This window comes from Halichoeres trimaculatus, unplaced genomic scaffold (assembly GCF_033239565.1).
Source record: "Halichoeres trimaculatus isolate MK-OKI-2021-1 unplaced genomic scaffold, fHalTri1.1 fHalTri1_scaffold_17, whole genome shotgun sequence".
Lineage (NCBI taxonomy): Eukaryota > Metazoa > Chordata > Actinopteri > Labriformes > Labridae > Halichoeres > Halichoeres trimaculatus.
The window spans coordinates 21,369,593-21,382,759 of NW_027437195.1; the positions used below are offsets into that span (position 1 = coordinate 21,369,593).

General features: G+C 40.9%; 1 protein-coding gene across 11 annotated transcripts in view; it reads right to left on the reverse strand.

The window, feature by feature from the left end:
- The window catches only part of syne1b (spectrin repeat containing, nuclear envelope 1b), a 97,125-nt gene that overhangs the window by 12,170 nt on the left and 71,788 nt on the right, over nt 1–13,167 (reverse strand). For all 11 annotated transcript variants that reach the window (XM_074691663.1, XM_074691673.1, XM_074691664.1 and 8 more), the window contains 24 exons: nt 12,935–13,108; nt 12,406–12,537; nt 11,532–11,728; nt 11,317–11,449; nt 8,039–8,221; nt 7,733–7,882; nt 7,464–7,640; nt 7,219–7,374; nt 6,983–7,138; nt 6,699–6,869; nt 6,441–6,574; nt 5,689–5,893; nt 5,347–5,529; nt 5,092–5,238; nt 4,854–5,008; nt 3,890–4,037; nt 3,710–3,804; nt 3,387–3,621; nt 3,099–3,293; nt 2,880–3,005; nt 2,461–2,616; nt 1,350–1,508; nt 419–585; nt 130–292 (listed from right to left, as the gene is read on the reverse strand). In XM_074691663.1, coding sequence (XP_074547764.1) covers nt 130–292; nt 419–585; nt 1,350–1,508; nt 2,461–2,616; nt 2,880–3,005; nt 3,099–3,293; nt 3,387–3,621; nt 3,710–3,804; nt 3,890–4,037; nt 4,854–5,008; nt 5,092–5,238; nt 5,347–5,529; nt 5,689–5,893; nt 6,441–6,574; nt 6,699–6,869; nt 6,983–7,138; nt 7,219–7,374; nt 7,464–7,640; nt 7,733–7,882; nt 8,039–8,221; nt 11,317–11,449; nt 11,532–11,728; nt 12,406–12,537; nt 12,935–13,108 — 3,897 coding nt within the window. The remainder of the gene's footprint in view (nt 1–129; nt 293–418; nt 586–1,349; nt 1,509–2,460; nt 2,617–2,879; nt 3,006–3,098; nt 3,294–3,386; nt 3,622–3,709; nt 3,805–3,889; nt 4,038–4,853; nt 5,009–5,091; nt 5,239–5,346; nt 5,530–5,688; nt 5,894–6,440; nt 6,575–6,698; nt 6,870–6,982; nt 7,139–7,218; nt 7,375–7,463; nt 7,641–7,732; nt 7,883–8,038; nt 8,222–11,316; nt 11,450–11,531; nt 11,729–12,405; nt 12,538–12,934; nt 13,109–13,167) is intronic.

Here is a 13,167-nt window from a genome sequence, read left to right on the forward strand (position 1 = left end):
CTGAAGGGCAGAGAGCAGAGAAACTCTTCATTAACATTCACTGAAACATAGCAAGTTATAAAGATACCTGTTATAACCATAAATTAATAATTGATTATAATTTTTTTTCACTCTTTGGGTGATAATCACCTGCTGCAGGTCGAGTTTTCTCTGAATCTCCTGGTAGTCACAGGAGTCGTAGGCGATGGGTTTGGACAGTTCTGTCTCGATGTGAGCCAACCAGGAGCGAAGGCTGCTCATGTTCTTATCCAGCTGCTGCACAGCCACCAGAGTTTCTCTCAGCTTCTTCACCCTGTTGGAAAAAAAAACATTAGAATTTGTCAGTTTTACCTTAAAAAAAGGAATGGAAACATTTTTTTCCTTTGTGCTGGTACAAACTATAAGATTATTCATGCTGCTGTGGTGAGTTTTGTTTTACCTCGCTCCAATGAGATCCAGCAGGTGCTGCCAGCGGTCACTGACTTTATTGAGTTTTTGTTCAATTTCAGCTGCTTTGCTCTTGTGGCTGGCTTTGGCCAGGCGCTCGCCCAGCTGGTGCAGGTGCAGCTTGTTCTCCTCAGCCACAGTGATCTCCTCCTGATAGTCCTAAAGACCACAAGACAGAAAGTGATTCGGAAAGTTTTAGAGCTGTAAGAGAATTGAAACCAAAGCTGTACTGTTGCTAAAGTTTGAAAAAGAAATGAAAGAGGAGTGATGATGAATGAGCCTGGCTCTGACTGTGTCACAGACCAAGAGATGGGGGGTGCAAACAGGAAACAAGGTGCAAACAAGGATTTGATTGAAAGAAGGAGAAATCAAAGCCTGAATTGTATTTTTTTCATCATTATTTTTATATTTTTAGCATTGTTATTTCATTTATTTACTCCTAAATAACCTGTTCATCCATTCCTGATCTTTTTAAAGTGATAATTTTTGTTCTTGTATTAATTTTGTATTGTTTGTTTTGATCATCTGTGGGTTGAGGGTAAAACAGCTTTAAAAAAAGAAAAAAAAAAAGAGTTCAAAGAGTTTGAACCAACGTGATATTTCTCTGTACCAACAATTTTAACTGACACAATAAAGTTTTAAAAAAAGAGAACAATTATGACAATCTTTAAAAAAAAAAAAACTGTAGCATTTATTTAGATTTACGTTTATTCTAAATTTTCATGAGTAGCACATCAAATCCCTCAAGCCTTCATCAATCTTTAGCTGCAGGATGTGAGATGTGATTTCAGCTGAGTCAAAAGACAAACGGATGTCTAGGCGGTGCATCTTAAAGCGTGGTAGGGCAGGCAGTAAAAGGCAGCACAAAGAAAATTCAACGTTACGTTTAAATCTAACTTAAAGTTCAGTAGTCTTGTGTTTACCTTGCGGAGCTTCTCGATCATCTCCTCGATGCTAATGTCTCCATTTTGGGACACCTTGCTCTCCATGTTGGTGAGCCACTCGCAGAGCTCCTTGTACTTCTCGTTGAACACGGTCCACTCATTCAGCTTCTCACTCACCTGCTGCCTGCGCAGAGACAGCTGCAGAGGCACAGAGATATAAAGTTATGAGCAGGGTGCACAAAAGTCATCATTCATCACATGTTAAACCAGAAAAGTGTGTCTGCAACAAAGAAGCAGCGACAGAGATTGCTGCAGAGTGACTGATCATTTGCATCAAGCAGCTGCTGTGTGTGTCTGTGTTTCCTGTGTGTCTGTTTTATCTTCTGAACACAGGATGCAACTCTTGAAAAAGGTACATTGAGGTTTCACTTTGCACGCCAAGCTAACTGCCTCAGACGGTCTGTGTGCCGTTTGAAGTAGCACCTTTAGCAATCTTTGGGACAGTGCATTTGACTGTCAGAAGTGAGGGTTACTTTAAAGGATGATGGATTCCAAAAACCTTCTTTTAAACTGTGAAGTTAAATTTTAGAAATATTCAACAAACAAGTTTCTGTAAGAAGTTCATCAATTAATTACATAGAATTTGTAAATTTCATATAGCTAACTGACGTTGTTGCACCATAGTGCAGGTCTTTGGTTTTGTTTAACAACAGCACCATCACTTGGTGTTTCAAGGGACTGCATGTCTTCCAACTAACTTTCTTGGTTAACTTTTTTCAATATTGCCCAGTAGTGTCAACACATTCTTTTTTATTTATTTTTCATATATATATATATATATATATATATATATATATATATATATATATATATATATATATATTTGTAATAGGTTTTGTATAAGCGCTCTTGAATTTGTAACTGATTTTTATTGAGCTGCCACTTATATTCATTTTTCTTGTCTTTCTTTGTTCCGTTTTGGACTGTTCTTTTTAGGATTCAATTTGTGTGGATTTTAAATTTTAGTTTGTATGAGTGGACCCCAGGAAGAGTAGTCGCTACTCAAGTTGTGACTAATGGGGATCCAAATAAACAACAAACAATAAAACAATAAACAGCAAAGATCCATGATCTGTATAAAGAATCGTACTTGGTGGCAGATTTCATCCCACTGTCGATGCAGCAGCTCGATCCTCTCCTGCAGGACGGACAAGTCCTCAGCGCTGATGTAGCAGGACAGCGACTCTCTCAGCACGTTCAGGTGAGCCAGATCTCCTGTCCAGCCGTTAAATGTGTTCTCCAGGTCCTGTCATCAGAACAAATGTGGTAGTGTTTGAAAATAAGTTCAAAAACTCACAAAAAATCTTTTATCAACATCTTTTGACCTGAGCTAAATGTGGGCTAAATCTATCTCAGGTCAGTCACAGAGGTGGAGTGACTTACCAAAAATAACTCACATCAAAGTCATAAATTCAAGTCAGTTCACACTGACATAAACAGTAAGTTGAATTAATTTTGTGTAAATCTTGCTCTTAATGAGATAACTAAAGAAAGCCTTGAGGCTCTTACGTTGCAGCGCATCTGCTCAGCCTGCAGATCCTCGTGGTGATCAGGAAGAGGCTGGGACAGCTGACGTTTGAAGGCTCGAAGTTTCTCCAGAGATCCACCAATACCCTTCTCACACCTCTCCCAGTCCTGAGCATGACGATAAACAACCCCATCAGTTAAAAACAAGACGCCCTCAAGTTATCTAGACTCAACAAGCTGTTGGTCATTTGTCAGCTTTACCTTTAGTAAAGTGGCAAGCTCTTTTTTCTGTTCATCCAGGCAGACGCTGGCGTGTTTCCATCGCTCCTGGATGTCAGTGAGTTCTGCCTGCAGAGCCACCTCTGCCCGGCTGTCAGCCGACAGGAGCAGCTGTCTGCCAGCCTCCACCGTCAGGATGTAGCTGCCCTGCTGACGCTGCAGAACCTTCTCCTTCAGCTGGTTTTGAAAAGTAAAGTCACACAGATGAATAAGTTTATCTACCTGTCTGATCAGAAACACAAATGTGAGACTAGCTTTGGTTTTCCAAACCTGGACAGCATCCAGCATGGAGCGAGCCTGCTGCAGAGGCACTGTAGTTCCTGCTTGAAGGGCTTCTGAAGGGTGCGTGACCTCCACCAGCCATTTGCGCAGCTTCTCCACCATTTCTCTGTAGCGCTGCCACTGCCGGATGAGACCATCGATGATGCCGCGTCTCTGCTGAGCACGCCGCACGACGCCCTGCCACTGGTTACTCAGGAGAGCCAGCTTCATGTTGAACTCATCTCTGCAGTGGAGGTTTTTAAAAATAGATAAATCAAATAGGTATTGAAGTAAGAAATAACAATGCAAACATGTTAACAGTTTCACCATACCTGTCGTCTACCTGACCCTGCTCCAACATCCTCTGTCCGTCACTGATGATGGAGTGAAGAATCTGCTGCCGACTGAACATCTCAGCCTGGAATAACTGGGACATAAAAAAATCATGATAAAGGATTCAACATTTTGTAAAGGGGCAGTTTCAGGGTATTCTACTCTATCAGGATTTTTACCTCATGAGCTTTTTGCTGCTCCATCAAACTCTGGTAGTTCCCAGATATTTCCACGGCCAGATTCTCTTCAGTTTGGACCAAGAACTCCATCCACGTTTCACATTTCTCCAGGAAAGTCTGCTGCTGCAGTAGGAAGGACTGGAGTTTGCTGCATGAAAAAAAGTAAATAAAACATTTAACTTTCACATGTACTTAATTCATCACCTCATTAGCATCAGGAACTGAGAATTTCTGCACATTAACTGTACTTATAACATTTTTGAAGGGCGTCTGTAATTCTTTTAGTTGATTAACTTCAGCGCAAAAACTGAAATCCAAACAAGTTTCTGTCTTATTATGGAGTATAAATTGTGGTATTAGACAAAACACATGTCACATTTACCTCACAGGCTCAGAAAAATGTCTAATTTAAGATGTTAAAAGATGAAAATTATGACTAAATTGTAACAAAAATTTACCTATCAGAGCTCTTTAAAGGAGACTTTTTTTCTGACCCCATTGGCTTTTTTTTTCTTATTAAAAGCAAGTAAGGAACTTTTTTAACTTTAATATTTTGAAACAAGACAATTTCTGGATTTTTCAGGCAAATGTGACTAATTATATAATAATAATAATAATAATAATAATAATAATAATAATAATAATAATAATAATAATAATAATAATAATAACTTTTATTATTATTATTATTATTATTATTATTATTATTATTATTATTATTATTATTATTATTATTATTATTCCAAATTCCAAAGACAAAAAAAGAAATAATAACAACAAAACATTAAGAATACTACTTTTCTTTACTGCAAATGAGACACAAGCACTTCCTTAGATTTTAGTTTTTGCAGTGTGGACAGAATTATTCAATTACTGTCTTCAGAGATGGGTATAAAAGCATCTTAACAACCTTTGAGCAGTATTTTTTCTGTATTTTATGACTGTATCTTTACACATGTTGTACCTGAATCTCTCTGTGGTCTGTGCTGAGGCTGTCGACCAGCTCCTGTTTAAGTTCTGCATCCGTTTGATCTCTGAATCATTGAGAGGGAGCCTGTACCCGAGTTCATTAAGCCGCTCCAACTCTGGAGCCATACTGCTGAACTTCAGCATCAGCCTCTGCAAGGACACAAAAGATACAAGTTTAGGATTTAACTTTTGATTTTTATGGCCAACTGTCATAAACAAAACAATGTTCAGACCTTGAGATCCTCCATGCGGTCCTGGATACCCGACAGGTCAGTGGAGCCATTGGGATCTTGCACCGTCAGAGCCTCTTCAGCCTCAACTATCCAGCATCCCAGAGAGTCCAGCTGATCGTTAAAGGTTTCATAGTCCTGCACTCCAGTCTGATGAGACAGAGAAGCAGCAGTCACCCATTAGCACAGACCACACAGTATCGATCCAGCCCACAAATGGAGAAGTTAAAAGTATTTGTGGTAAATCTTCTGCTCTACCTGCAGAGTAGTGAGCTGTCTGTTTAGAGCCTGCTCCACAGCAGACAGACGCTGGGAGAGGGAGAGGTGATCCGACTGGATGGCAGAGGCTGCTGATGTGTCCACCTGCTGCTTCAGCTGATCTCCCAGCTCCTGGAGAACCTGCAGGGAGGCCTGGACTGGAGCCTGAGACCGGAGCACATCCTGAGACAAAGCACCCACAGAATTTAAAGTGCAATAGAGTCACTTTAATATTCAAAATTAAAAGGTACCAGAGGTATCACATGCAACACAATGCAACAAGAAGAACACCACATTTGATAAGAAATTAATCAACAGTGACAAAACTTTTGCCTCACTCACGCTGCATTCTTGGATCCAGTCGGACACTTCCTCGTCAGCGATGTCTTTGCTGCAGGCCAGTTTGAGCAGCTGGTCTGCCTTTTCCTCCTGCAGCTGGATGCTGCTGCAGCTCTGCTCGTACAGCTCTTTGTAACGCTGCCACAGCTGGAGGAGAGCTTTGCTGCTCCTCAGACGCTCTGCGATCTCCTCCAGTAATCCAGTCCATCTGAGAGGAGACATCACACGAATCAGGGTAAAGGATAATGATCTCAAACAGAGCTACAACTAGAAAAGCACTCAGAGAGCGCAGACCTCTGCCAAGCATATTGTGATTGTCACCAACACTTTAGTCCTACTTTAATGTTATAGTTTCAGCAGACTGTCTGCTACAATTTGGTGTTAGTTGCAGGTTTGTACAATAATTTGTTTCCTGACAGTGTTGGGAATTATGATGACTCAGAACATTTTTCATATTCTGGATCTTAGTGTCCAGAATATTGCCAGAATCTGGATCGTACTTTTACAACTGTCAGAAATTATGGTGACCTTGTCTTGTATTGTTTTGCAAAGCAATCCGACCATTTATGATGGAGCTATATACACATATGGTGAGAATCCTGGATACAAACGGTGATCTGGATCACCTCCAAAATCTAATCACATTTCCTGAAAATTTCATCAAGATCTGTTTGTCACTTTTTGAGTTATGTTGTTCACAGACAAACAGACAAACTCTCCCAAAAACATAACCTCCTTGGTGGGGGTATAATCACCTTGCGTTGACATCCTTGAGGGCATTGTTGAGGGAGTCTGACACTGAGGGGTGACACTCCCTCAGCAGCTGGTGGGTCACAGCACCAAACCTCCTCAGGCTGCTCTCCTGCTTCTCCAGCTCCTCTTGCAGATCCTTCACAGATAAATGACAGCGTTATATTCACAAACAAGCAAATCAAAATCTAAATGTAAGTGCCATTGCAGTATGATTTCAAGAGGTGTGAATAAATATTATAGATACATTGATGTGACCGTACCTGCAGACTCTGCACCTGCAGCTGAACAGCCTCCAGAGATCCTGTGAGGAGGCGGAAGCGAGATACAGAGTACCTTCCCTCCATCAGGTGACCGTTGATCTCCTCTGAAGCCCGCTTGTACAGACTCCACTGATCCAGCACTGACTTCAGGCTGATGTTTAGCTGCCCTATCTGTTGAGATTGAATCAAAACACAACGTGGCGTCATATAGATGTTTATCAATCAGAGAACAGGTGGGTTTAAAGAAGTAATGAATTAATAACAAAGAGAACAGAGGGAATTACCAAGTGGTCCAGGTTAGCCCAGGTGTGATTGACACCCTGGAGTGTCTCCATGACAATAGCACAGGCCTCATCAGTCTTGTTCTGGACGAGGGCACAGCCCTGCTCCTCCACTCTCTCCAGCTCTTTCTCTTTTTCCTTCACCAACTCTTCCATTTCCTAAAAGTAAAGTTTTACAGGGTGAATTGAAAAGTGTGTGATATATATGCAGTGATTGTCACAGGTGAAGGAAAGTTTACCTGACAGTCTTTAAGAGCATTCTGCACTGATGTCAAATCCTCGATCCTTGGTTTCCTCTTCAACCTCTCCTCTTGAGTTCCCATCCACGACTTCAGAGCCTGAACGCTGCTCTCGTACTCCAACCACATCCCCAAGAGGCTTTCAAGGAACTGGATCTGCAAGTGATTCACACAAACTGTAAATGTAGCATCCTGATTTTGCTCTTCCAAACAAACAAACAAACAAACAGGGCTTGTTAACTCACCCTTTCATTGATGCGGCCTTGTAGGATCTGCCAGCGTCGGTTCATGGCTCCCAGTCGCTCAGCAAAGTCTGTCTTATCGCTGCGCTTGCTCTCAACATCCTGACCGCTGATCTGCAGCACTGACTGGTTAACAAAGTCCACAGTCAGCTGCTTACAGCTTAAATCTACTCTGAAACCCTGAATTAAAGAAGAAGAAAGACCCTGTTAGACTCTCTCACACATTTAATAATCAAAGTGAAGGGTGTCTTAAAGCTCTTGTCGTTCATTACCTTGTACTTTTGCAGGTAGTCTTGAATGACATTTGACCCCACTGCACTCTTGAGGTTTTCCTCATCCTCCTCGATGACATTTTCCATCAGGGCAATCCAGTTAAACAGCTCAGAAATGGCATGACGGGAGGCCAGCTTCTCCATTTGGATCTAAGGGAAAACAAAACCCATTACACCAAACAACAAATCACACACGCTGCCAACTCTGCACAAAATTGTCTGTATACGAGTGAAGCGGTAGAAAAGGCTAATCCTATTTTCTCCAGAGGAGATAAGCCCGTCCAGGCTGGATGCATGTGACGATACCTGGTGCAGCTTCTCCTGGACCACTGGGATACGTGTGAGCAGCTCAGTCCACTGAGTGTCGATGCGAGCCAGGTCGGAGCGCAGCACCACCGTGTCCACTTTCTTCAGACGCAGCAGCTGGTTGCCCTCGGTGACCACCGAGCTCTTCAGGCTGGACTTGCTTTCCACTTCCTTTGAAAACTCCTGAGAGAAAATAACAGAATGTTACAGCTGATACACCACCAGAGGAGTTTTTCTTTACAGACAGAGCGGCAGATTTATAATTTATATATTTTAACAACACTGAACTATTCCTGTACAGCTTTCATGTCTGTGTCTTCAAAGATTCTCCTGGAGTTAGCACAGTGGCTTAATGAGGTCTGGGGTGTGAGTCACTTTGTGCTTTGTTTCAATTAACTTTCTTAGCCAAGCGTTAATACTAAAAACGTCAGTAATTGCCCTCGACATCAGCACTGACATTAGAGCAGGACTTAAATCAATTACTTACCCATGAATTTCTTTGTTACACAAATTCTGCACACACATTTTTTCCAAGATTGAAGTTAATGCTGGGAATACCCACTTCTCACTCCATTGATGAGCCTCTCTTCTTCATGTTGGGTAGTTAAACCTAAAACCTGGCCTAGCTTAGGGTGACCATATTTTGATTTCCAAAAAAGAGGACAACGGCACAAATTCAGACATGCTTCTTATATTCTCAATATTTTCACTGCCCCGTGGTTACTCCCGTCTGTGGAAACACCACAGTACTGGATTTTTTTGAGTGCTTCATGAGTGACTTCAACAGAATGGGGGGCTTTTACACCTAGAGATGGGTACCGAATCAGGTACTTCAAAAGGTACCGACCGAATTCTGTCAAAAGTACCGAGTACCGATTCATGTAAAATCAAAAGGTACCACGTTTAGGTACCTGAACACATCCTTGTGACTGTGAGGAAGTGAAAGAATAGTCGATTTTCCATGATGGACATGAACACAGCATTGCAAGAGTATATACTGAAGGATATATATGTTAAATTGAAATATATATATATATATATATATATATATATATATATATATATATATATATATGTATATATATATATATATACATATATATATATATATATATATATATATATATATATATATATATATATATATATATATATATATATATATATATATATATATACATATATATATATATATATATATATATATATATATATATATATATATATATATATATATAATATTGTTAAAGAAATTGAAATTTTTTACCACATAACTACAAAAAAGTACCGAAAATTTGTACCGTTGAGCACTGGTACCGATTGCCAGGTACCGGGCATTGGTACCAGCACTCCTAAACTTTTTAGCAACGTCAGAGTCAGTTTTTAGCAAGGCACTGGTGCAATCCATGGACCTGTAGCTGTTGTGGTGTTTTACAGTATGAAATGCCATTGTCATGTCATGTTTTTCGGTGTCCATGTGAGCTTTGAGATCTCCAGCACCTTTATTGGACACTGAGACATATGTGCCAGCTTTGCACACGGTTCACTCCGCCTCCCACTTGTCCCGATCGGGACGGTATGTCGGAAAATTTTTTTTGCAGTTCATCTGTGAAGCTGCACTTACGCTTAGGCATCTTCCGTGCAATACAGCTCCGCTATCTAAACAGCCCTGTCTTCTCCGCTCTCCGTCTATGTCTGTCTCTCTCGCCTTCTCTCAGATCTTCTCACTCTCTATGTGTGTGTGCACGCGCAGAGCAGACCTGCCCACAAGGCAGCCTCTCGGTAAGTGATGCGCGTCATAGTATTGTTTGCAAGCGCCGGTCAATTTACGGACGTGCGTAATGGTCCTATGAAAATCAGTGAACACCGGACATTTTCGTGAATTTATTAAACCCGCCCGGACACCCCGGACAGGACGTAAAAAGTGGACATGTCCGGGCAAAAGAGGACGCTTGGTCACCCTAGCCTAGCTGCACTCAGTATGCTGGTTTGTTGTTATAGAAGCTTTTATTTTGAAAGTCACTGTCTCTTTTCAGGTGGTTTTTATGCTTGACTTCCTGTCTTGCTCAATTTGCACAACAACAAATTGTTGGTGTCTGCTTTGGCATCTGGCAAAAATGGCGCAGTTGCGTATCTGCTGCGACCTGCCGGAGCAGGGACACAGCCGGACTACATCTAAGTAGATCAAGTGTGAGTTGACACATTGACTTGAATAGAAATCTATTGATAAGAATTGATAATATTTTGTCAATATCGATGCCCTATCCAATTTCGCTTATCAATCTGATTCTTTATCAATTCATGTTGTGAATTTTCTTGGTACAAAAAGTAGCTTTACAGGTTTTCTGTGTCAACAACATTTAATTGAGTTTATACTGTAAGTGAATAAAATGTAATTGGTCCCTGAGTCTGGATATTTCTGGGCATTATTATACAGAAACAGGTAAAAATTGCACACAATGTGACGTTGATGTGATGTGTTGTAATATATAAATAATTCAAGTGGGCTACCTAGTGTCTCAAAGTTGCTATAGCAATGGTTTAAGTCGTTTGGAAGCTTAGTTACGAAGTCAGCCATGAGCCTTTCATTTGCCTGTTAGCTTTGGACATTTGAAATTCTCAGTATTTTTGACAAAGAGTTGATGTGATATGTTTCTGTGATGAAAGTTAAATTTTATTCATAAGCTGAAGTTATACTGATGTATGCTAACTGCTAGCATATCTATACAGTTCCCTATATATGTTAGTATTAAGCTTGCGCTGTTTTGTTATTTTGTTAAATAAGTTGATTTATACCATTTCGAATGTACTAAATATGAATCTCCCGAGAGAGAGTAATGTACATTTCTTATTAAGTTAGTTCTTCAGTATAACTTCAAGCTGAAAATCCTGAATCAGAGTTTTCTTGGGAAATGTTATCCAACTGCTAAGCTAAGGTAGCTGCAGCAGACTAGTTGGCGTAAGGCCTGGCGGCTCCGGCACAATGTAAAGAATTGATGAGGGAATCATTAAGCACAAAGGCTAACGATATCCATAGATTGAAACATTTCTTATCGATTCTCATCAGGAACCAGTTTTCAATTCCCATCCCTAGATACATCTGGTGTATTTGGCTTGTAGATCTAAAGTGATGTGCCTCTGAACAAAATTGGAGAACAAGAATTGATTAGTCTAATCTAGTCTAGTCTTGCTTCGACTTTCTGGCAAAGAACCTGTTTCTCTTGATACAGGAACAGGTAGAAATGCATAAAAAGGAAAGTAAAATTCTGTGTTCTCACCAGAAAAGCAGAAAGATGGTCTCTGACGGTTTCCAGCTCCTGAGGGACTAACACTGCCTGTGTGTTCCAAAACTCCAAACGCTCCAGAGCAGACTGCAGCCACTGGCTGAGCTCTGCACACTCCCTCTGATACCTACAGAAAAACAATGCCCTCTTTAGATAATCATTATCACCTTTAGTAGCTTCAATAAGTTCAGATCAGTTTTGTTTCTGACCTGGTCCAGTGTCTCAGGATTGCCTCCAGTCGCTGCAGTTCCTTGTTGATCTTTCCGGTGTTGTTGAGCCAGTGTTCGCCCAGCAGAGCGAGCTGGTTCTCCAGAGCAGGGCAGCAGACGGACAGCAAGAGATGTTTGCCTTCATCCAGCACCTGGTAGAGCTTGTGCTGGTGCTCTGTCAGTCTACCCTTCAAACCCTTTGATGAAGAGGGAAAAAAGATCGAAAACATTATCGCAGGGGTGTCAACTCATTTTCACTGAGGGCCAAATCAGTATAATGGTCGCCCCTAAAGGACCTGATGTAAATGTAAGACAGTATAAAATGTAGTTAAAAGTATCTAAAAGTAATATTAAACAAATGCAACTACTGCTTTAAAAATTTACCCTCTGAAAAGACTTTGCAGCGCGGGCAATTATTTCAGCCACACTAAAACTAGCTTTCACTGCTGCAATTGCAGTTTGCATTTTAAATCTTACACAGTTGATTGTTTTTCTTGAAGGCTCACTTTGACGTACTGAGCTCTGTGTTTAGTGTCAAAATGCCGATGCAGATTGTAGTTCGGAAAATGGCACTGATGTGAAAGCACTGCAATCCAGTGGCAGGATGCCGACACTTAGCATGTAAAATAATCATTAGGTATTATGGGAAATGTAGTTTATGGCCAATGCCCCCTTTTGACTAATCTATTATAACACAATCAAACCCCTTAATCTTTTTTAGGCCACCTAAAATGTCATGGCAGGCCACATTTGGCCAGCAGCCTTACTGTAAAACTACAAAACTGTAGATCTGTTTGAATGTTGATGTATAGTGTCTAAAAAGAGAGCAGATGCATGTGTTTTGCTTAAGGTCTGCAGGGATGTGACTTTGTACCTGATACAGAGAAATTCTGTCCATCAACCTTTCTTCGGTCTCCTCCACCAGACCAACTGTAGGGATACTTCCTTCAACTGCTTCCAGCTGGCGGTTAAGACTTTGGTAATCCTGAACCAAGCGGCACCAAGTCTAAAAAACATAATGACGAATAAACACAAGTTGAAACAGCAGACTAGTAAATCCCTTAAAACTACAGCTGCTGTTTGTTGACTCAGTTTGAGATGCATTCAAAGTAACAGTATAGTTTAATATTTGTGAGGTACGTTAAAAACAAAGCAACACTCAGCAGCTGTGATGTCAAACAAAAGCCATTCATCAAGCTTTCCACACAATGTTTGTAAACTGAGCGTCTTTTAGCTTCAGGCTTGCAGCAGAATTAACCTGAGACGTGCATTTCATTATTTACTCTTTCCAGGAAACAAACATTATTTAAAATAGAGTTGAATACTTTCCCATTATGAAGTATTTAAACACCTTCTGGACCAGCTCAGTGTGTGAAGAGTAAACTGTACACCCCCTGTCTCACCTCCAGGATACACTCCAGCTCCACTCCTTTACTGTGAGCCTCTTTCAGGACGCTCTGAGCAGCAGCCAACGTCTCCTCCAGAGTCTGACTCTCCTTGGGAAGCATTAGAGCGCTAATTTTCCTGAAGTAGGTCTCGGTCAGAATCATATGGGACTCCAGACCCTGGAAGAACTCCTGGAAACACACGGACACAGACACAGATGAGAATGTCTCTCAGCAGTTCAAAGAGCATT